At 41.8% G+C, this 22,218-nt stretch overlaps 1 protein-coding gene across 1 annotated transcript in view; it reads right to left on the bottom strand.

The window, feature by feature from the left end:
* Window positions 1-22,218, bottom strand: part of GRIK4 (glutamate ionotropic receptor kainate type subunit 4) — a 194,179-nt gene that overhangs the window by 45,891 nt on the left and 126,070 nt on the right. Inside the window, exons 9-12 of the mRNA XM_015891537.3 lie at window positions 16,708-16,860; window positions 14,715-14,819; window positions 5,124-5,231; window positions 3,551-3,754 (exon numbers count right to left, since the gene is read on the bottom strand). Coding sequence (XP_015747023.1) covers window positions 3,551-3,754; window positions 5,124-5,231; window positions 14,715-14,819; window positions 16,708-16,860 — 570 coding nt within the window. The remainder of the gene's footprint in view (window positions 1-3,550; window positions 3,755-5,123; window positions 5,232-14,714; window positions 14,820-16,707; window positions 16,861-22,218) is intronic.

Below are 22,218 nucleotides of genomic sequence, written 5' to 3'. Positions count from 1 at the left end.
ATTTGCTACCATTAAACACCAGGATAGCCACTAATTTAGGCAACTAAAAAGAGATTTATAAACAGTGGAAGAAGATAAATACTTATACATTCTTCCCTTAGTTGCCTTATTGCAATTATCATTCTATAAGTCAGCAACTGACCTTGGCTGAGAAGCCACCTCCATGATGCATTTTCTTTCTTGAAGGGGTATCTGCAGAGTTGGGGGTCAAAAGAATCAATATGCCATGCGCTGAAGCCTTGCCCCCATGGACGCCCCTCTTTCCCTGACCAACCATTCAATATGGTCACAACAGAGGGGGAGAGGGGAAGCAGAGTCATCGCAACAATTGAAGTAAGAGGCCAACCTTTTCATTCACTCCATCTGATCGTGATACACAGTGGACAGTTTAGAATTGTACCCATTTGCTTTTTCCTACCATCTTCCTCCACCTTTTCCCACTGGTGGTATGTCTGTTGCAGTCTCATTGATTTTACCATTTATCTTTGTCAGCCAATCTGCGAACTTGAAAAGCAGGATTTATTTATTTATTTTGTTAAGAATTAAACAAATAAAAACAGCCCAATGAATGGAGCGTTAATGTTGAAAATGAACGTGCCAAATGTTGGAGGATAACTGAACTGGGGGAAATTTGGGAGATATAAAAAGGAAGCACTTCTTCGTGAAGACCAAAGTTCATACATGGTAGAAATTGCTACCCCAAGGTGTAGTGAGGGCACACATCTTCTGGCTTTAAAAAGGGATTAAACAAATTCATGAATGATAAACCTATCAGTGATCACTACTTACGTTGACTACATATGACCAATAGTGAAGACAAGAGTTTTTTCAATGCCAAATGCAATTGAGTGAGCAACACAGCACTCAAGCCCTGTCTGCAGGCTTCCCTTTGGAATTCTGTTTGGAAAAGACAGACTTGGATGAGATACAGCTTGGGTTTGATCCAGCATGGCTGCTTTTATGTTGACTGCCACCTTGAGAATATTTGGGCAATCACGGTCCACATATCTGCTTCTGGAGACTGCTGGAAGGCTGGTAGCCATTAAGATCCTTGATCGTCAATAGTTCTTATTGGACCTTCAGGTCATATTTCTGACACACAGAATCCTTGAACCAGTTTACATGGAAGTAATGCAATGGAATGCAATGGCAAGCTTATTTATTCAATTTCCCAGTCAAAATGTGCTTCTTTTTCCTTTCTCCCCATTGTTACAAAGAAACAAATAGTTCAATAATTAGTTCTAGGTAATCTAGAGACTCTGACCTTCATAAAGCAGGCAAGCCAACAAACAGCCCTCTATCTATCTCTTGACAGAATATTCTAACATCTGGTCAAAAGCCTGACTCCCTTCCCTTCTCTTCCCTTTCTCTCCCTCCTTTCCAAATCACACACTCCTTCCTGGTTCTTCCTCTTCACAGCCTCGAAGAATGGTTTAAAACCTGTTCATCTTTATAAATGTTGAAGCTGACAGCCCAAGGCACCAGCAAACAATCCAACGACAAATAGCAATAACAAAAGACTAAAGAACCAGCTGGATATTTATAGCCTTTTATGAGAGACACTTAAAAAAAAAAAAAAACTAGGTTCATTGTTGATGTTGCTTGAGAGCATGGAGGGAACCACACTCAGTGGCCTGATTTGCATGATGTACATATCTCGACATTGGGAGAGGGCAGTAAAGATGTTATGTGAACTCTCTAACACATTTAACTAATCCAGAGGGTTAACCCGCAAAAGCCTTGGGCTTGTTTGGGGTTAAACTAGCTCTCCTAATTAGCCAATGCCCTCTGCATTATGCAACTACTTACCAAAGAGTCAATTGATTCTTACTTCTGAGCTTGGGATGAAATCCCAAAGAGGCCTGTAAAAATGGGGGTCTCCAGGGACTCATCTCTCTTTCCCCAGTCCTTATCAACTCAGTGCTGATTGCATCACTGCAGCTTCCCCAAACCTCTCCAGAAGTAGGGAGGAAAGGAACAGCCTCCCAGAATCCTAGAAGGACTGAAAAAATTGTCACCAACCACATGCCACATCTAGCCCACCTGTGTCACGTGCTGCCGGCATACAATGGGGAATTGACTACAAGTATTAATGGCTGAATCATTCATGATGTGAACAGGACCTGGCGTCACTCCAACATAATCCATAAGCTAAGAAACGTCTGGATGGATCAGTCCAAAAAATCCATCTGATCCAGCCTTGAGCTGCTTACTATACTCAGCCAGATGTTTAAAGACAAGGACTGTCCCTATTCAGACAGAATATACTACCTTTCTTTTCCCCTCCTGACAGCTGCTTTATCAGGTTTCAAGGAAGTGTCACATTGCGATAAGATTGTACTGAAGATGTGACCAATAAGATTCAGGAATGGGAAGAAGCTGAGGGTCTGGAACTCAGGCCAAGTGGCCAAGATCTTCTGACATTTACTAAACAGCTATAGGAAGGGCTCACAGGACAATGAAGTCATTTGCACGGAAACTATTATTATTTTGAACAAATGCTATCCAATTATTTCTCATTTAGCTTTTTCGGAACTTCTCTCTCAGGGGTCAGAAAGAATGTGCACAATCAGCTCCATTCAATGAAGTATTGTTCTCTCACCTTTGAGAATCAGAGTACAAAATGTACCTTATGTGTATCTTGTGTATCACTTGTGGTGGTTAGAGTGCCTTTGGATTTTTGAGTTCAAATCCTTCCTAGAACCTGCACATTTGCTCTCTCTCAGTGGCACTCTGTATCCCTTTGAACAACATGGCACTAAATAATCTATAGGGGTTTTTCAGAAGATGAAGAGTTCAATCCCCAACTTTTCCCCCAACCTAGTTAGATTATCACATTTGAAAATGACCTATTAGGATCCCTCATAATTCACTAGTTTGGCTACCAGAGAATTAACGGGATCTCCCTGGAGCCCTGGAGGGAGATGGAAGCCTGATTTCAGCTCAGGTGCTGGAGCAGTTGAGGTCTGTCCTCCTTTGCATGTAAATCCCCCCTCAAAATGGAAACAACTGTCCACAGGCCTCTCCATCCTAATCCACAATATGCCTTTCTAGCGATAACATATCCAGTCCAAAGTCGCAATCCAAACCAACAAAAATAATAAAAGTTTGAACGGATCATAAAGTTAACAAGGAATGGCATGCTTACCATGTGACTCTCTCTTTTTCTGTGCAGATGGGAGATTTCACATTTGGACGCTTCCCATACCAAAAGTATCTCCATACATAAAGAGCAGATGACCATCTAAGACCGTCTTCCCCAACCCCAGTGTTCTCAGGACATGTCAGTTTATAATTCCCAGAATTCCCAGCCAGCTAGTAATTATGGGAATTATAGTCTAACATATCCAGAGAGCACTAGGTGGAGGAAGATGGGCATAGGAGGAGATTAATTCAGAGACCTCTGTCCCTCCATAATAGTTTTGTAACATTCCATCACAAGTGAAGCTTTTAAACAGGAGAGCGAAACCATCCATGAATGACAGCAAAATATGAATATGGTTGACATATAAGATAGCTCTTAAGTTTTAGCACTGGCCAGCATACTCACCCGGGCGATCAGCTCTCCAACCATGCCAGTCCAAGTTCCATTAGCCTCAGGAACTCCATACACGCCATCTCCCACCAGGTGGATCTTGTAGTTGAAGCGTAAAATATCTGCAAGCTCCTTGAGCATGTCCACACAGAAGCCTTCATAGCGGTCATTTCCTTCCAGCTCTTGATGGTTGCCCTTGAGCATTAAGTAAGGGTTTTCCTGCATCGAAACTGGGCAGCTGTCATTCCCATCTTAGCCATGGAGTTGCAACAGCACTAGATTTAGCACAAATTGGAAAGCAGGGGCGGGTGATATGAGGGACTCACTGGGAATTTCTGGGAAGGGAACAAATCTCTGGAATAGATACACCAGGCTCTCAAGTTATCTGGGGGATGTAGTAATGGCTAACTAGATCCAAATGATCAGACGTTCTCAGGTTTGGCAGACAGACAATGATCTCATTCCATGCAAGTGACAATCTTGTCAGAAAAGTGGGATTCTGTGGGCAATAAATGTCACTTGGCATATGTGGGAAAATATGGAGGGGTGCAACAGAGCTACACATAAGATGCGCAGCTACAGCAAGCAGGTGGTACAGTTGCTAGCAGCAGCCAGTATGGGGAGTAGGTTGTTTGGCTACTGCTATATAGTAGCCTAGGACTAAGGATGGGAAAGGATGTCTTCAGTGCAGCAAACTACCCTGACTGTTTAGCCAGAGTGACAGTGGTCTATGGTAGCAATAGGGCAATACCTGAGGACCAGATATTTCCGTTCCTTGAGCAGTGGCATCATTGCCATCATGAAGCAGTTTGGTGTGGGACACCTTGGACCTGCACCTGGTTGAAGAAACTTCATATGGAAGCCAACCATTTCCCCGGGTATAATCTGGCAGACAATAACTTAGCTGATGGAAGAACTGACCCTGCCAATGTGGGGAGGATGTCAGTCAGAATACAAACTGCTGGTGGGCTTAAGGCTGAATGGGTGGAAGTCCCTAAGGATATTTTTGGAGAATTTAGAAATACTGAACAACTGAAGAGACCAAGAAGCACTTGGCCACGGTGAGAAATGAGCAAAGCAAGGCGTTTTTCTCCACAGATTATCTGAGGTCACTCAGATTGTATAATCCTTGCCACCACAAGACGTTTTAGGCAAATGGAAGATGACTTCTCCATCTTTATAACTAAACTTAATCTTATCCAAATCACATTTGGAGAAGAGTGTAAAACTGGGATGTATCCCATTTCATGCTTCTTTCCTGCTTGCCCTGAATGTATCAAAAATAGATTTCTGTGCAATATAGCAATGAGAAATTAAATAACTTCTGAAAATGAGCAGTTTGTATGTTCCTTTAGGAGATAAAAATGCAGTCCTATGCATTGAATGATGGCATGTTGAACAGTTTTCCTCAAGCTGGTGCCCTCCAGATGTGCTAGGATTTCAGTAATCCCAGTTAGTATTCTAGCCCCTGTAATCCTAATAAGTCTACAAGGTACCAAGCTGGAGAAAAGCTAGCATAGAGGACAATAAAAGGCCACGTCTTGATTGCATGAGAAGAAAAGGGGTCATTCTGACCCTCCATGCTTACCAGGATGGTGGTGACAAGAAGTGTGGTGTTGAAGAGGCTCTCTGACATGTTGGTAGAGAAGATCTGGTTATCCATAGAAAGGCCTTTAGTAACATGCCAGTGCCCAATCTGCAAAGAGGAAGAGGAGAGTTGTGACTTATCTAAAGGGAAATGCTGCCTGCTTCTGCCAGATGGCCACTCTGGCTGACAACACAGCCAATTCTGCAAAACGCACTGGTCAACGCTTCATTAGCTTTACAATATATCCCACCAGCATTATGTCGGAGAACTCAGCTATAACTTGGCTTTAGTAAGGCTAGTCATAACCTCATTTTTTAAAAAAAAAAACCTTGCGGGGCTTGCTCCAAGAGCTCTACCATAGAGAAACCCGTATGCATAGAATAATGGGAAGCATCTGGGAGGCAGAGAATTTCAGCTGAAGTGTTGAGATCCGTGCAGATAACATCATACCTTAGCAAAGACTAGATTTTCAGCTCCTCCACTGCTGTGTTGTATCCTAGTAAGATGTTTTGATACAAAGGCACATTTTCCATGGTTCTGTTTGGTTACTAATGACTATAGTCTCCTTTCCTCTATAATTGCTTCCAAGAGATTAATTAACCCTTTGCAAATGACATCATTCAAGCTAATCACCCCAACAATCCAATAGCGAGTCTAATCTATTCTATCTAGGCTTCCATTTTATTCTTACTAAAACTAATTTATACTCTCCAGTGGCAGTGGAATGGAGCCATAAATCCTTTCTGACACACTGAAAGGATCTAGCTTTCCCTTTTGTGTGTGTGTGTGTGTGTGTGTGTGTGTTTAAACCCACAAGATCGAGAACTCCTGAGTTTCATATGCTACCAATTTTGGATACTTGGTTTTAAGACTGGCCTTTCTTATGAAGGCAGAACTTGCTTTATGTGTGACCCAGATGGTCCTGCTAAGATGCAACAGATAGGGAGCAAGACATTAGATCTTTCTGCAAGCAGAAGAGTTTTGCAAATGCATTCTCTAAGGAAGACCAGAACTGCCAGTGACGCTTGCTGAAGCTTCCAACCTGAGAATGAAAGGACTATTGTTTTTGCCCTACAGCTGGCAGCCCACCAGGGCAAAATGAAGATACTCTAGCTTTTCCATTTATTCAATACCTTATGTCCTTATTCTCTCTACAAGTGCTAAGGATATTATTGAGAAAACGTGACCCACAGTTCATTCCCAATATCACCCATTCTCTTTAAGCACATCAGTTTATCAAGTTGCGCATCTTTCATTGTGAGATAAAAGACAGATAGAAAGAGAAGCCATTCCAGGGCGACAATTACTTAGGAGACCTATAGGATGACACTGAAAACATACTGCTCTTGCCAACCAGACCAGATCAGCTTCATTTGGCTGGTGCAAATGTCTCAACAAAACCACTCTTCAACAACTTGAAATCCCTCTTCAGCCTAATGCAATAATCAGTTTAAGTGGATTTTGAAGTCGATTAAGTGAACAAGTAATGAGGATAATAAGACTGTGGTCTGGTGTGATTAGATTAGTGTTACCTACATAGGAACAAAGTTTTCAGATAGCCAAACACATTTGTCTCCAACTATGCTATGGACCATGTTCTTTTTCATTTCTTGAAAATATGAGAAGGATGATACAGAACTGAAATCACAGCTTGTTCAATTAAGCTCTCTTGAAGGGTTAGTTACTGTCTCTCAACCTTGCCTATCTTGCAGGGATCTTAAGAGGAAGAAAGCGCTCAGTTAGACATGTGAAGACGTACACGGTCTGAAGTCCAAGCATCAAGAATGTCTCTCTTGCAGAAATACCTGCTCAGTTTCTCCTGGGTTGGTAATCAGACATACTTGATCTCAGGCCAACATTGCACCAAGTACCACTGTGGTAGGGCATGGACATTTTCAGGATAAACCTCAAAACACACTCCAAAAATTAAGCCAAGGAGACCTTGGCTCCAGCAACAATCCCTGGTCTGTTGGATCACCATAAGATTGCTCTTTTATATGCCCAGGAATGTAATGAACAACAAAGGTGAGGCTTTACGTTGGCTTCCTGTTTTAAACTTTGTAAATTTAGTTTTCTGCTCTTTTCCCCTGCTGTTTTATCAGTTGTATTATTCTTTTTTCACAGTTTTTATGTCTGTTATCAATGCATTTTTCTGAAAAATATCTTGGACACTTTTTATGTTGAAAGTCGGTGTGCAAGAAAGTATTTAAAGCCAATACAGTGGGAATAATTCCATGCATGCCTGTCTCAGCTCTCGGAGAGCCACACATTAAATGGGATAAATAAATCGGCATGATCTTTAGTAATTCTATGGTACTTGTTTTAGACTTATACAGTATTACTAAGATGTCCCACAATGTCTTCTCAGTAACTTTTACAATATCTCTGTATGTTAAAGTAGGATGTTTGCAGTTGTCTTTTCCTAGATTATATTCCTAACTACAATATAATATTCCTCACAGTGGTAATACTACCCCTCAGTAACCCAGCATTTATTTCCACCACCACCCCCAACTTCCTCCAGACATTTAGAAACAGATTAACTTTAATTCTGACAGCCCTCTAACTCCATAATTTGTTCTTTCCCTGCTGGCATGCCCAAACTAATTGACTACTGCTGCTGCCTCCTCCGACAACAGAGCTGTATGACCCTTGCTTGTACAATGGTACTGAGGCTAAATACATCCGTGCCTCAAGATTATCCCATATCATTCTGCACTGACTCTGATTTGAAGCTGACTCTCTCGATGGCATGGTAATATTCCTAATAGACCCCCCTCCCAGTCTTCTGTTGCTGAAGGTGAAAACATCCAAGAACATTAAAGCACAGAGACTCTCTCTCTCTCTCTGATCGTGAAGAATTATGCTCACTGCACACATCACTCTTTTTTCCCCCCATGGAAGTATCTAAATCAGGTAAAAATGGGAGAGACAAAAATCATGTCTCCAGAGAAGGAAGAGTACCACTTTGTCCAGCTGGAACCACAGCACAGAGTAAAACATCCTAATCTTTTCCTCCTGGTAGTTAAATCTGCCTCCTCTCCTAAGACTGCATGTTTTGCCCCAAAGAGAAATAATAACTGTGAGGTTCTGTATGAGAACAATGATGTGCGGGAAAGAATGAGATGTTCCTTTCCCCAGTTTTATAGAGCTACGTGGACTTGGTCCCTCCTAATCGTGTATGGCCCGTTCAATTTTTTAACTTGGTCAAAGGTCTTCTACTGTCCCGTTTCTCTACTGTGGTCTGAAAAAGGGGGGAAGCAGTTGGTGAAGAAAGGAGGTCACAGGATGGGACCAAGATATTTTGCAGCTTGAGACAGAGGAGCAAATGCACTCTTTCCTCCTCTGCCATCCAGAATCAAGAAACATTGCCTCCAAAGCCAGCCCAGTCACATTTTTACTTTTCTCCTTTCCCTGGCCTTTAAAATACAGTAACAGCCTAAGGATTCTATAGTCCCAATGCATCTCAAGGGGGCTGCCCAGGCTGCTTTCTCTACATTTCAACTGTTCAGTCTGGTTATTTAGAAAATCTGTATCTTGCCTACCAACCATTTATGTTCCTAGAAGGCTTAGAACAAATTATATTCAGCAGTACAAATAACAGCTTTGCTGCTGATGGTGACCTTCAACCTGAAAGTCCAAAGGCAGTACAGAAGTGGAGCCTAATTACTGGAAACCAGTTGCAAACAGTCACATTGCCCTCCAGTCTTGATGGTCTTCCCTAGATCATCTAGCTGGCTACTGTGGGCAGGGAGATTCTACCTTAGAAAATCCCAATTTAGAAAGGCTCTTCTTAAGTTTCCAAAAAGAGTCTCACCTACACTTGTTTCTCTGGGATACAATGGGGGGTTTTCATCTTGCTTCAGTCATCTCAAGGCAACTGGCATAGAACTTTCTGACCATGCTAAGGAAGATTCAAGCTTTGAATCTCATCTGAGTAAACAAATCTGAAGGGCTTTGCCCTACAAAGACACGCTCACTTTTTTCTTCTACCCCACAGAGCTCCCAGGCCCTTTCAAGTGAGGCCTAAAAACACCATATTCATTTCCAACAATTTGGAAACTGCCAACCGTGCCCACAACCCCAAGTACAATTGATCCCAAGGGGATATGACCCGCTACATTCTCTGTGCTCTCCAGAGATCAAAGCACCATTTTCCATGTCTTAAGGCTGTAGGCAGCACTGAACAGACGGCCTTGAACGCAAGCAATGCAGCAGTATGGCTATGCAACCTGAAATAAAGATAAATTCACTTCCTGCTCATGGCTAAATTTGTCATGGTAGCGCCTCCTTTCCCAAAGGGGAAAAATAATTATCATCTGTTTCTGAAGCTCCTTGACATTGCTAATGGGACAAAAGAAGAAGAAAATGTTCTGCACAAGATATGATGGGGTAATTAGACAAGGAACTCCTCGTCCGTCTAAATGGAATGGTTTCAAATCTTGCCCCCAAATACTAATACAGTACAGATACGGGCTGCAAAAATTCTGGTTGGGAAATTGTGCAGGGATGCTGGAAGTCTTTTGTTTTGACAAAGAATGACAATGGACATTTGGCATTCTAGAATAGTCTAAGAGTCACCTCATTTGGGTCTGCTCAAAAGATGCATGTAATAGATTCCAGAAACCCTACTGGAGTCTCACCATGAACTTCTACAGGTTACAGGTAGCAGCAGTTGCTGCTCCTATAAAATATATGTGTACAAGGTTATATTTCAGGTTATTTGGTTCATCCAGGTGAAGAAATGCTTCTTCAGGTTGGAAAAGGAGTAAGATTCCACTGGCGTATAGGAACATCGTTGTCTGCCTTCTCCAATGCTTAGATCCTTGGTCCCTCTAGCATAATATTGTTAACAGTGACAATGTGCTTTTCCCGGTTTGGGTAAGCCTTGTTCCACTGTGTGAATCTAGCCACTGTAGTTTGTGAGCCATGATTCCTGGTTTAGCATATTGCACAAACATACCCAAATGTAATTTATTTACTAAATCATGGTTAAATGACATGGTTGAGCCCAGTCACCGTCTGGCAGAGCTGTCTGTGGTTTCCAACAGTATTTCTAGCCCTACCAAGAGATGCCTGGAGTTTGGGGGTGCAAAGCAGATGCTCTACCGCTCAGATAATATTGGGGCCACCTGAGCTAAAATGACAGCCAAACAATAAAACTCAAATTCTGATTCTGCCCAAAGATGTATGTCCACCCCAAGGTTCAGAAAGGATTTGACAGGCTCATCCCTTATCAGACAGCAGCCAAAGCAATGAGTTTGCATTTTTCTGCAAACTGAAAACACTTCTCAGGTGGCTGGAGAATTCCTTCTCAAATACGTTTAACCAGCTTAGACTAAATACAAAGCCATGTTGAGGTCTGCTATGTAAATATATTAAATATTCAATCACTTAATGCTGCTGGCTATCAGCGCTGGAGAGAAGGATGAAAAAGCCTTAAGCATGGCTAATTTGCTGGCTGCTTGGAATCTGGATCAGCTTCAAGATTCACTGAATTTTCTATCAGAGCTGATGAACAGGGAGCCCAGGCAAGAGAGGGAGAGGGAGAGAGAGAAACACCCATCCAGGGAAGCAGATTTACCCATCCCTGAAAAAAAAAAATAGCCATGGTGTTTTGAACAGCACTTAATAGCAGCTAGCTAATTTGAGTCTTGGGAATGATCTGTCCCTGGGATGGAGAAACCAGTCCTTCTGTGGTTGACTGCAGTGGGTTTTGCCCAACAGTTCCTAATTACTTCTCTTTTATAATAATAATGCCAACGTTTCTCCCAGAGCTGACTCTGAAGGAGAAAAAGGGAGTTTAATCACCATAAATTAAGATGGCTATTAAGTTTTGCTTCAGGGGAAGGGAGAAAGGTTCTTTCATGCCAATGGAACTCATGGGCGCTCCTCCAAATACCCCTGACATGCTGGCAATGCAGAGGATACCCTAAATTGCACATTATTTTTAAAGCAGGTGTCACACCTTCTTATTTTGCTTTTGCAAGGCCCTTTCGCTCACTGTCCCTCTTCTTCTTCTTCTAAATGGCTTGCAAGGGCCGTGATATAAACGAGCAGAATCAAACGTTATAGGAAGGTTTCTTCCTGCACTGTCTCACGTCTGACTGAGGTGTGGATGGCATATTTAAACATTCCCCCAAGGGTAAGGATTGTGGAAATCTTCCCATATAGAAAGAGAGCAAATTGGTGAGAAGGATAGACGTATCCCTGATATGACAGCTCTTTGCAACTGTGCCACCTTCTCTGTCTGCAAGTTTTACAATAGGTTTTGAGGCCCAGCAAATAAGCTGCTGTTTTGAACCTCTTTTAAGGTGGGAATTGCCTTTTCTGGAGGCAGAACATTCCCCGAGGGAACCTTTTGCACATCCCTATTCATACGTCACTTCAAACTAACTGGGACTCTCAGTGGTTTGACATAAAACACAAGAAAATGCAAAAAAACACACGGAGTTTCAACGCTATGTATGTGTCAGCTGTCTTTTTTTTTAAAAAAAAAAAACCATTCAATTAAAAATGTTTTGATTTCTGAAGGCCAAGCAAGAAGACTGCTAAAAGGAGCCTCCTTCAGGTCTGCAGTTCATCGCTGGTGGGTTGTCCCTGAAAGGTTCTAGATCATTTGGCTACCTCTCATGGTTCAGATTCTGGAGTGGAAGCGGATTCTGGAGAGGAAGCAGGTGCTAAGCTTCTTCTATGTGGGAGCCCTGTAAGATTAGATCACAGCCTAAAACTTGTTCTGCTCTCAATGCCAAAGTATTTGCCTCCTCTATTATTTATCAGCCCACTGCATTATTTAAGCCACCGTACTACATAACGGCATGGCCCAGAGCTCGTGTTTGTTCAGCATTTTGAGTATGTAAAGCATTATAATGTTGTTATTAATAATTTGATAGGCTCTAAAGGCTGTAGCTTGAACAGGAAAACGGTGGTCCGTGTTTTGCTGACTGACCTGCCGCTGTGGAACAGGAGCCAAGCCAATGCAAAGCGAGCTTAGAGACATGGACCGTAAGGTGCTCTGACCTTGATCCAACTGAAAACCGACTCTTTGCAGAGCTTGGAAGGACGGACGCTGGTCAGACAACAGGTGAGCTCTTCCTCCATTTTCAGCAGAGTTGAAAGAGTCCCTGGTGCTCTCTGAGCTTGGCTGTTTGCTTGCAGACGTTTCCTTACCCAACTAGGTAACATCATCAGTGCGAGGGAGTGTGGGGTTTGCTCCCTGTTAACTCTAGTTGGGTAAGGAAACGTCTGCAAGCAAACAACCAAGCTCAGAGAACACCAAGGATTCCGCAGTGCAACCCTGAGCTACAGATATTCTCTTCTATTAGACTTGAAAGAGACTGTAAATGCAGCTCACTCTGGCTGTGGGTCAGTGGAGCAAGGAAAACCACAAGCAACCGATCTGAATCTTTATTTGATTTTAAACCTGGAATTGCTTAGTAAAGTTGCGGAGAGATTTTTGAAAGGAAGTCATTTTAAGGCTGCCAAGATGTCGCTATCACTTCAAACGGAAATTGCTATAAAGCTGCCTGTACAGAAGATGCCTGATTCTGGCTCCCTGCCAGAGTTGAAGCTGTCCTTGAAGGTGCTATGCTAAGGCTTCTTCTCATTCCATGTCCTTTCTTCCCTGCACCTCCTATAACGGATGCTACATGAGCTTATAAATTATTTGCAAGACAATATCTGTATCTGGCACTCTTTCACCAGCATAAAATTCACCCAAATAAAGTTATCTTGAATATTTCATTTCAGGAAGAGAAGGGCCAAATAGATTTTTCAGCAAATGCAAATGCCTTGTAGGGAATCAGAGCACTAGTCTATCTCACCTAGCTTTCCTGAATTTGGTGCCCTTCAGACATCTTGGACTTCTAACTTCCAGAATCCACCACCAGCATGATTTGCACAACCCAGCGTCTGGTCTTCCTTTCAGCATGGAGTATTACCAGCATCATCATGCCCTGCTCAGTTTAACTTTGTCGCCAGTAGAGATATTTCAATGATCCATATAAAGATGCTCTCACCATCCAAGTTTATCATGTTACCCTTTCCAGTTGTCCCAGTGCTGGAGTTCAAGCAAAAATAACCCATGGGTTTCTCACCTTAAATCCTGAAGTCTAAAAATTTGCTCTTCGTTTTTTAAATAAAAACTAGAAATGTATCAGGTTCCTGAAGATACTGGAATTCAGGCCGACCTAATCTGCACATAGATTTCTGGAGTCATGGATGCTAATCTAACCTATCCTGGGAAGACGTAGGGAAGAGAGCATGAAGAATTCTCCTGCATACAAGCTAAAAGAATTATGGAAGTCACCCACAACCTTATGCACTGGTGCAAATTCTGCAATTCCATCCCCAAGCACCAAAGGCATCTGCAGGGGTGGTCCAAAAATGAAGATGATGGTCATGACCACGTGACTGAAGCTCTTCAATCATGTGGTTGTGGCTGGTACCTTGACTTTTTTGACTGTGCCTGTAGATGCCCTCACTGAACCACTATAGGCTGCTAAATTCAGAGGCAAGTATCACTTGGGAAAAGCTTTCCCCAGAAGGACTCAGGAAAGAGAAAGAAAGCAACTGTATCACCTCTACTTTTTGTTCTGATCTGCTCCAGAAGGGCCAAACGTTGCCCCTTAATGCTTTTCCCCCCTTAATTTTTTTGGGGGAAATGACTACGTGGGTTTACCTGGGCACCGCTTTGTCATTCCTTGAGTCTAACTGCAGCTTCCAAAGGAACAGAACAGCCCAGGAAATGATCTGAGAAGGAGCACGTTCGAATTGATCTCAGCAATGAATTCATTGCACAGCCTCTCTTTCAGCTTTGCTCTCCTTAATCTGGCTGTGCAGTGGTTCACCCGTCCTGATTCTCTGCACTTTACTCCTTTTTTCTTAAGCGTAAAAAGCCTGCCTGTGGTATGATCCACATAAACATGTCAACCTCTTCCCCTATTAATTTAGTGAGAGATATAGATATATAGATATAGATGCCACCAATAAACAAGTTTAGCTTACCAGCTCTGACAAAATGATACAAAACACCATCTATAGGACAACATGATTAAATAATCTGTACACCGTATCATGAGCTACGTAAACAACCAAGATCTTGCAGAAAGAAGTGAGTCTTAATTGCTCTGTGAAAAACAGAGAACAATGAAAAACAGATTTTTCTTGATAAGCAATCCCAAAGTTGGGATGCTACGACAGAACCTCCGATCCCACTGACTTGATTTCTTTTTCTGAACACCGACAAAGATAAACCACCACCACAACATACAACCGTTTAAACTAAGAGCCAGCTGGGGTTACCAGATTTTGAGCTGCACGATTCCAGCAAAACTCTCTGGCACCAGAGAGATACAGAAAACTAATTTTGTGGGCTCTCCATCCTATCTGGATGTTTGCCATCCAAATCTGGTATTGAGTTCCATTGTAGAGGTGGAAAGAAGGTTCCAGACATAGAACCAGCATAAAAGAACAGCCAACGGGAGAAAAGACATTTTTAGAGGAAACATGACAGGAGCCAAGTCACAACATAGAGAAACAAGCAACACTGAACCAGAGTACAAATGGCAGTTAAAGAAGACATCTTATTACCTGTCTGAAGCCATTCCTTGTATACTGCAGGATTTTCAGAGCATAGTTTGATCGTTGACCTTTGCTGTTGAATTCTATGTGGCCAGTGAGACCTTCCAATTCTACCTGTCCAAGAGAGGGTGAGTTACAGCGCCAGATAGGGACAGTTCCCTTAGAGCAGTGTTTCTCAACTTTGGGAGCTTGGAGACGTGTGGACTTCAACTCCCAGAATTCCCCAGCCAGCAAGGCTGGCTGGGGAATTCTGGGAGTTGAAGTCCACACATCTTCAAGTTGCCACAGTTGAGAAACACTGCCTTAGAGTCTGAAGGACAGAGCCCTAGCCACCCCCATTTCTCAAGTCAAGCCAGAAGGGAAAATATAGTCTTGCATATAACATCTTGGGACTTTAACTGGAAATGTCTGTTGCTCCTCACAATCATGTGAGGTTACAGGTCAGGAAAGAAGATGGGAAGTTTTTGGATACATCCAGTGCAATCAGGTGAGAGGGGAGGAAAGTCCAGGCCACCTGCCTTGTGAAATGGGAGAGACCCAAGCCATCTTTCATTCTCTCTCAGCAGCTGGTCTGCCTCTTCCTCTGTGTTCTGTAGAGACCTCTGTTCCCTAACCAGGAGTTGTACTGTCAAAAATGAGTGCTTAATTCAAACACGTTGCCTGGAACTTAAGGGGAAACCATGACATGGCTGGGTAGCACAAGGCTTCACATTGGGCTATGTGAACATGAAGCACAGTAGTGTAAAGGGCTGGTAAATACAGATAACCATACTCTGCTAATTGTCGACAAAGCATTAGATCACTGATTTTCCAGCAGTACCGCTCCCACATAGGAGAAAGTAGAATCATTGTAATACCTGTCAGAGATGCATTTTTTCAGCAGAATGCAAAGCCCCAATTGAGCTTGTGAAGGATATGTCAAGTGACTTGTCCATCATCAAAAGCCAAAATGAAAAAGTGTCTCCTTTGTGCAGATGGATATGAGTCATATCCTGTGCCATATTCAGCAGAGCAAACCCCAATCAAGACCCAACAAGGCCAGCACAGAACTTCCATTTATTGACAGACATCCTCTTGATAAAAGGATAGGATGTCACAACTGAGCAACCATAGATTCAGGCCCACTAGGAACTGGATAACATCCTATTCTGTTGCCCACTTGAGATTTGGAGAAGGACTGCCAAGCAGCTGATGGGCTCATGTAGACCTATCATTAAAAAAAAATGCAAACTTGCCATGCATTCTTTGAAGGCCTCACCCTCTGGATCCAAGTTGGCAATTGTCTTCAATAAACCCTAGAACCCCTGCCCAATGGATGGATATTGTCTTCTTGATTCTCTGTTCTTATTCTTCCGGTGATACTATTAACTACATTATGGATCTCTGGCACATGTTCTGCCCCACCAGCTCTGCCTATCTTACTTAATCACACAAAGGTGCACTGCTGGTGCTTTTGTCAAGGAAGCAAAGGATGCAGAAGAGGTGAGAGTAATGGCAGGTAACAGGCAGAGACACTTACTTCAAGCGAGTAAGCAAGGACAAGTGGATCAGAAGTCAGAGAGGTGTTTCCACAGGTATGACTAAACCTAAAGGCGAAATGTTAGGAGGCATCTTCTAGCACAGTGTTTCTCAACCTTGGCCACTTGAAGATGGGTGGACTTCAACTCCCAGAATTCCCCAGCCAGCCTGGGAGTTGAAGTCCACCCATCTTCAAGTGGCCAAGGTTGAGAAACACTGTGCTAGAGGGAAATGGAACAGATTGTCACGGGATGATATGGTCTTCCTTCAGTGGAGATATTTATGCAAGGACCCTTTCAACTTACACAACCACACGTCTTATTTTGTGGGTAGATGCGATGACTCTCAGGGCCCTTCTAATGTACTTCCTATGATCCTACAACCTTGGTTTATGGTAAACCTCTAAGCAGTACTTCTGTCTGTTTCACTCTGACAACAAGGGTGAAGCACATTCCCCAATCCTCCATGCTGAATCCATTCTCACCATTCTGAGGTAATTCATCAAACTGGTGCCATGCTGCCAGATTTGGGCGGATCCACAAGATAAGGGCTTCACGCCAATTTCCTGGCTCCGGTTCAGCTCTTGTACCGCGCTGACCACAGCATAGACAGCATCAAACAACAAGGCAGAAGACAGCTGAAGAAAAGAAGGAACAAGACAAGAAGCAGGAAGAATGTTATTGGGACACAAACCACAGGCCACTTCAGAAACCATCACCTGGGACAGAATAAAGGACAACAAAGCAAGTAATTCTTGGTTCAAGTCAATGTGGAATAATGAACAGATTATAGGATCTGATCGTGACTGATCTCTAAAATGCTAATCAAGATTAAACCTGTCTAGTTCTTGGATGGGAGACCGTGAGGAAACACCAGGGCTGTAATCTAGATTGTTCCAACTGAAATGCAGCATGTCTATGTGGATCTTTAAAAAACGGGTCCTTTTTGGTTATGGCACCATCTTTGCAAAACCTCTTCCTTAGGAAATCGCATCTGTGATTTACATATTTCAGTTAGTTCAAGAGTGAACCTTCTAAAGAAGATTTGGCGTGGGATGAATACTGTTCGTTATTCTTCCCAGTCTGCTCCGGCCCTGAGATTTTTTCTCCCTTATGATTTGCTGCAGAGTTGTTTTTATTGGAGGACTGTTCATTTCTAGTGTTAAATGAAATTATCCTGTTTCTATTATCTGTAATTTGATGTTATTGTTCTTAATTGATTTTAATCTATGTTGCAAGCTGCTCTGGTTTGTAACTGAAAAAGAGCCAGGGAGGTTTATAAGGTACAGTGACGATCATGTTTATCCAGAAACAATTAAAATATTTTGCAACAGTATTTTAGAGCCTCTTGAAAGTGGTCTTGAGGCATCAGATTTTATTATGAAAACATGGTCTGTGATGCTGTTCAAGCGAGCGGAACATGAGAACAATTCCAGCCTACATGATAAATCAATTCACTTGTGATGAAATGTTCTATATCTAAAGCGTTCTAAAGATATTATTTAACCGTGTACAATTATATTCCATCTGTACATTAACTTGCTCTGAGTCACACGTACAGAGAAAATGGCTTGCTTAATACTAGAGTCTTTGCTGTTTTCCAAATTAGAAGGGAATGTATAGGAATTCATTTTAACCTCAAACCCCAGGATTATTTTTATATAGTTGCAAGAGCTATCAGTCTCTGTCTCTTTTGATCAATATTTTTTCATCCTGTCATACATTTCTCAGCTAACATCAAATATTTATTCAAAATACTGGACTTAAGAGTCTCAGTACGAAGAATGCATCTATCCTGGGGAATGAATGAATGAATGAATCAATATCTATATCTATATCTCTCAGTCACACTAACTCCTTAAACGTAAAAATATTATGGAAAACTCAGAAAGGAGAGCCTTCCAAAATGACTTCTAAATTACAACCCATAAAAGCTTCGTTTATTTCTGTCTTTATCTCAGGATTCCAATAGCTGCAATGGCATTAAGTTCTGTCTAAATAATCTGTCACACTTATATTTATCGATCCAAGTTAAAACATCTCAGAGGATTGATATGAATGCCTATCCACGTTGCAGGTCTGCTGAGATGTGTGTTTCCAGTTTTGGAAATACACATTTTCTGTGTCCATAACACTGATCTCAATAAGAAGTAAATACTGTAACCCTTAAGTTCTTCTCCATTTCCGACTTTACACTGAGACCAAGAACATCCACTTGCTCATGTAATTGTTTTCTTTGCAGTCATTGCAAATTCAGATTGGCCTGAAGATACACCAAGGCTATTTCCCACATTCTGGGCAAACAGTTTAGCTACCTGACCATCCGGGAGAAGATTGCCTATTGATAAAGTTGAATATTTAATTCATCCATGTGCTGAAAGTACTCTCTATACTAAAGATTTCCATGACACAAAAGAAATAAAGATGTCAAAATAAGACAAAATGAAATAACGCTTTGTTGAAGAATGTAAGTAATGTAGGATTAATTGCCATCTTAACTACAAATTAGTTGTCCTCCTGGCGTTGCTAGGCTGGTGTCTGCTTTTGATAAAGCCAGTTTCATCCAGATAAACACAAACATATTCAAGATGTGTTAACTTCCATTTCTCTTTCAAAAATTCAGACTGCTATATTTGGTTCTTCTTCCCACTCTTTTTAGTCTTAGACCCAGAAAAATAGGTTAAACTGACAGACTGAGCCAAAATAAGTGACTGAGTTTCATGGGTGAGAGAATGCTGAACCTGGTTCTTTAGCCTCCATGCCATTCTTGGTCTCAAGCATCTTCCAAAATGATATTAGTAGAAGCTGGTTTAAAAAAAAAAAACACCTGTCAGTGCAATATTTTACAGATTTATGGAAAAGGAATCCATAAATCCTGTCAGTGCAATATTTTATCAATGTATGGAAAAGGAATCCCATTGAGGTCAGTGAGAATTACCCTCAGGAAAACTGCTGCAAAATTGCCACTGAAGGCTGAGATTCTATATGTTTGCTCTGTCCATACAGAAAAATACCATATTCATCAGCCTACTACAACCTGTTGTCCTCCAAGTATGCTGGGGGTTAGAGATTCACTGAAGTTCAGTGTGTTTGCAGGACCCCAACTGTCTTCCAGCATTCTTTCTTTCTTTCTGAAATGTGTACATCACCTCAACCTAGTTTCACTCTAGTGTCTTTCCAAATTCGTTTCTGTTCACTTTCTCTCCCTCTCTCCATGATCTGGTACAGCTGAGAGACATTTTAACCTCTGTCACATTAAACCCTCTAGGAGCCTTCCTACATGAAAGACTTCCATTGACAGGTCTACTTCTACACTATAATTCACGAACTCTATGTTGACAGCTCAACTTAGACTCATTTGCCCCTAATTAATTCTATTTATTCTGTCTATCTCATATACGATGTTTTTTTAATGTCTCCAACTACGGCACCTTGGGCATTTTTTATTATTACCTTAATCAAGATGTTAACTGGTCATTTTTCCTTTCCTCCTTAAGCTATGACTAAGATTTCACCTTTAATTAATGTCAACTTCCTGCTTGCTGTTGTTGTCAATCTCATTTTATGATGAAATTTCCATTATTTTAAAGAATGAACCACTCTCCATTCCATATCTTTCTCCAATAATTCTTGCGGGGGCTGCGAGATCTGTCTTCTCTTCAACATCCCTCACATTATCTCACCTTCACCATGTGAACACAATTATCTCTGAGAATATCTACTGATTGTGCCAGTACACACACCCAGCTCTCCCCCCCAAAAAATAACTGCAAGAATGTAATGCTCAAAAAGGTTCAGAGCCTCACTTGAGCTTATCCAGAAAAAACAGTCCTGATTCTTCTTGAAGCTCTTCTTGTGAACCTGTGATAGGACATATCTACGAGGAGGAGACTATCAGGAAGGAGGGGGAACATTCCAGGAGGGGAAAGGAGAAAAGATGCACCACAGTCTGCAAGGGGAGTGTGAGAAGAGTAAGAGATTCAGGAAAGCCACTCCCTAGAATCTCACAGGGCATATCCACCGGTTGCAGGAGTATAGATTTAGTCTGGCAAGATTCTGTCTTTGAAGTGCAAGCAAATATAGGAACTGTATTCAACTGGACTGCTTCATCATTGCTCTTGGGCTGGGCCTGCAGAACCCTTGATATGACTAGGCTCCCACTGGCCAAATGATGGTCTTTGAGGCCTTTGCACAAACGTGTCCTCAGAAATAAGAAGAAGAAATATACTTTGCACAAAGTCCCCGGCACTCTGTGCAAAGCCTACAGGTATCCACAATGTGCAACGAGGAAAACTATATTCCATGTAATGATACATTCTCTGGAAGGTAACTACAGAGGGAAGGGCTGACAGAAGCATCCAACAGAAATCCATTTCTCCCTCTTCAGATATGGTTTTAAAAAGAAAGGATAGTCTGTCCTCCCTAATCTGACACCATTATAAAAGTATACAGTCTATTCAATTGCTTAGCTACCGATAAATTGATTCTAAATCATTGAATCTAGCATTACAGTGAATGAGAAACAGGAGGCCTTTGACGATGACTTTGCTTTTTTTTTTAAAAAAAGTGTTAAGCCAGCCTTCCTCTGCTTGGTGGCCTCCAGATGTGTCATGGTTCTAACTCCCAGAGTTCTAAGACACACTAGTCAATAGCCACGGTCACCTGGAATTCTAGGAGTTGTATCTGGAGAAAATTAGGTTGGCAAGATGAACTTCTGTCAAGAAGCTGTGTTTCACAGGTCCTGATTTATTATGCCCTGTTCTTCCTGGCCTCTACTCATGAATCATAAGTCGGCTTACGAAAAGGGAGGGTTTTCTCAGGAGTCAGTTAAACTAGGATCTTTGAATTGTATTTCTAATCATTTTAGTTGTTTGAATTGGTCTTTGATTTTAGCCTATGAGTTATCTTGAGTGTCCTATGGATAGAAAAGCAGGAGAGATAATGAGAAAAATAAATAAACAAACAATGCCTTTTCCAAAATAAGAGCCATATCTATCAAAGAAAAAAATCTGCCCAGGACAAAGTTCAAAAATAAAAATGTTCTTGCCATTGAATCAACAGGCTGGCATCTTCTCAAGCTGCACTGCCATGAGCGAAATGAGAAGTCTGAGATAGTGTTCTGATTTTTCCAGGTAGATCAGATTTCCAGAGGTTTGTCTGACTGCTACATGAAAAGAACCCAAGATCAAACCAACCAGCAGCAGGTCAAAACTCAATTTATCTTGGTGGGCCTCCATTTGCTGCCATAATGTCAGTTGCCTGACTTACGATCTTTAAAGATCTTCTAGTCCACGTTTCACTTCTCTTCTCCTTTTTCCTGTGCAGTTAACGATCTCTTATTAGCTGCCACAAATGATGCTTGTAGATCTTAATGAAGCATATGACAATATTGATTGGGATTTTCGACTTTGTAGCTTACAAATATTTGCTTCAGTTCTTGGATTTAAAAAAAATATTTTGTCCACTGTCTTGTTTTTTAATTTTATTAGACAAGATGATCAAGGGCAGTTTCCTGAGAAACAGGACTACAGTATAAGGCTTGCACAATAGGATTTAGACAAAATGTTATCCAGGATATGAACTTGATTCTGTCATAATTTCCCCTCCAAACTCCCAAATCATATCCTTCTCTGTCGTAGCAACTGTCCTCTGGAATGAGGCTCCCCCCAAAGATCCGGATGGCCCCCACTAATAACAACAACAATAATCCATCAAACAACAACATCTGCCTATCCCAGGTCCTTGGAAAGGACTTGATAAGTGGATAAAAATGCCAAATCCAGTCTAAACATCTGGCTGACTGTGCGACCAACCATCATCATCATCATCATCATCATCATCATCATCATCATCATCATCATCTCCACCTCACTCTGTTGCCATCCACCTTTCATGATGACAAACCACCATCTGATCCTACTTAGTTGCAGCTGATAGGACTGCATACCATGAGACAAGATGCAGCAGTTTCAGGCAGCGAGTGCCCTGTCTTCCTC

The sequence above is a fragment of the Python bivittatus genome, unplaced genomic scaffold, assembly GCF_059951505.1.
Source record: "Python bivittatus isolate LINGU-HERP-01145 unplaced genomic scaffold, Pbiv_v1 ctg000320_np1212, whole genome shotgun sequence".
Classification (NCBI taxonomy): domain Eukaryota; kingdom Metazoa; phylum Chordata; class Lepidosauria; order Squamata; family Pythonidae; genus Python; species Python bivittatus.
This window is presented reverse-complemented; position numbering and strand designations above follow the sequence as displayed.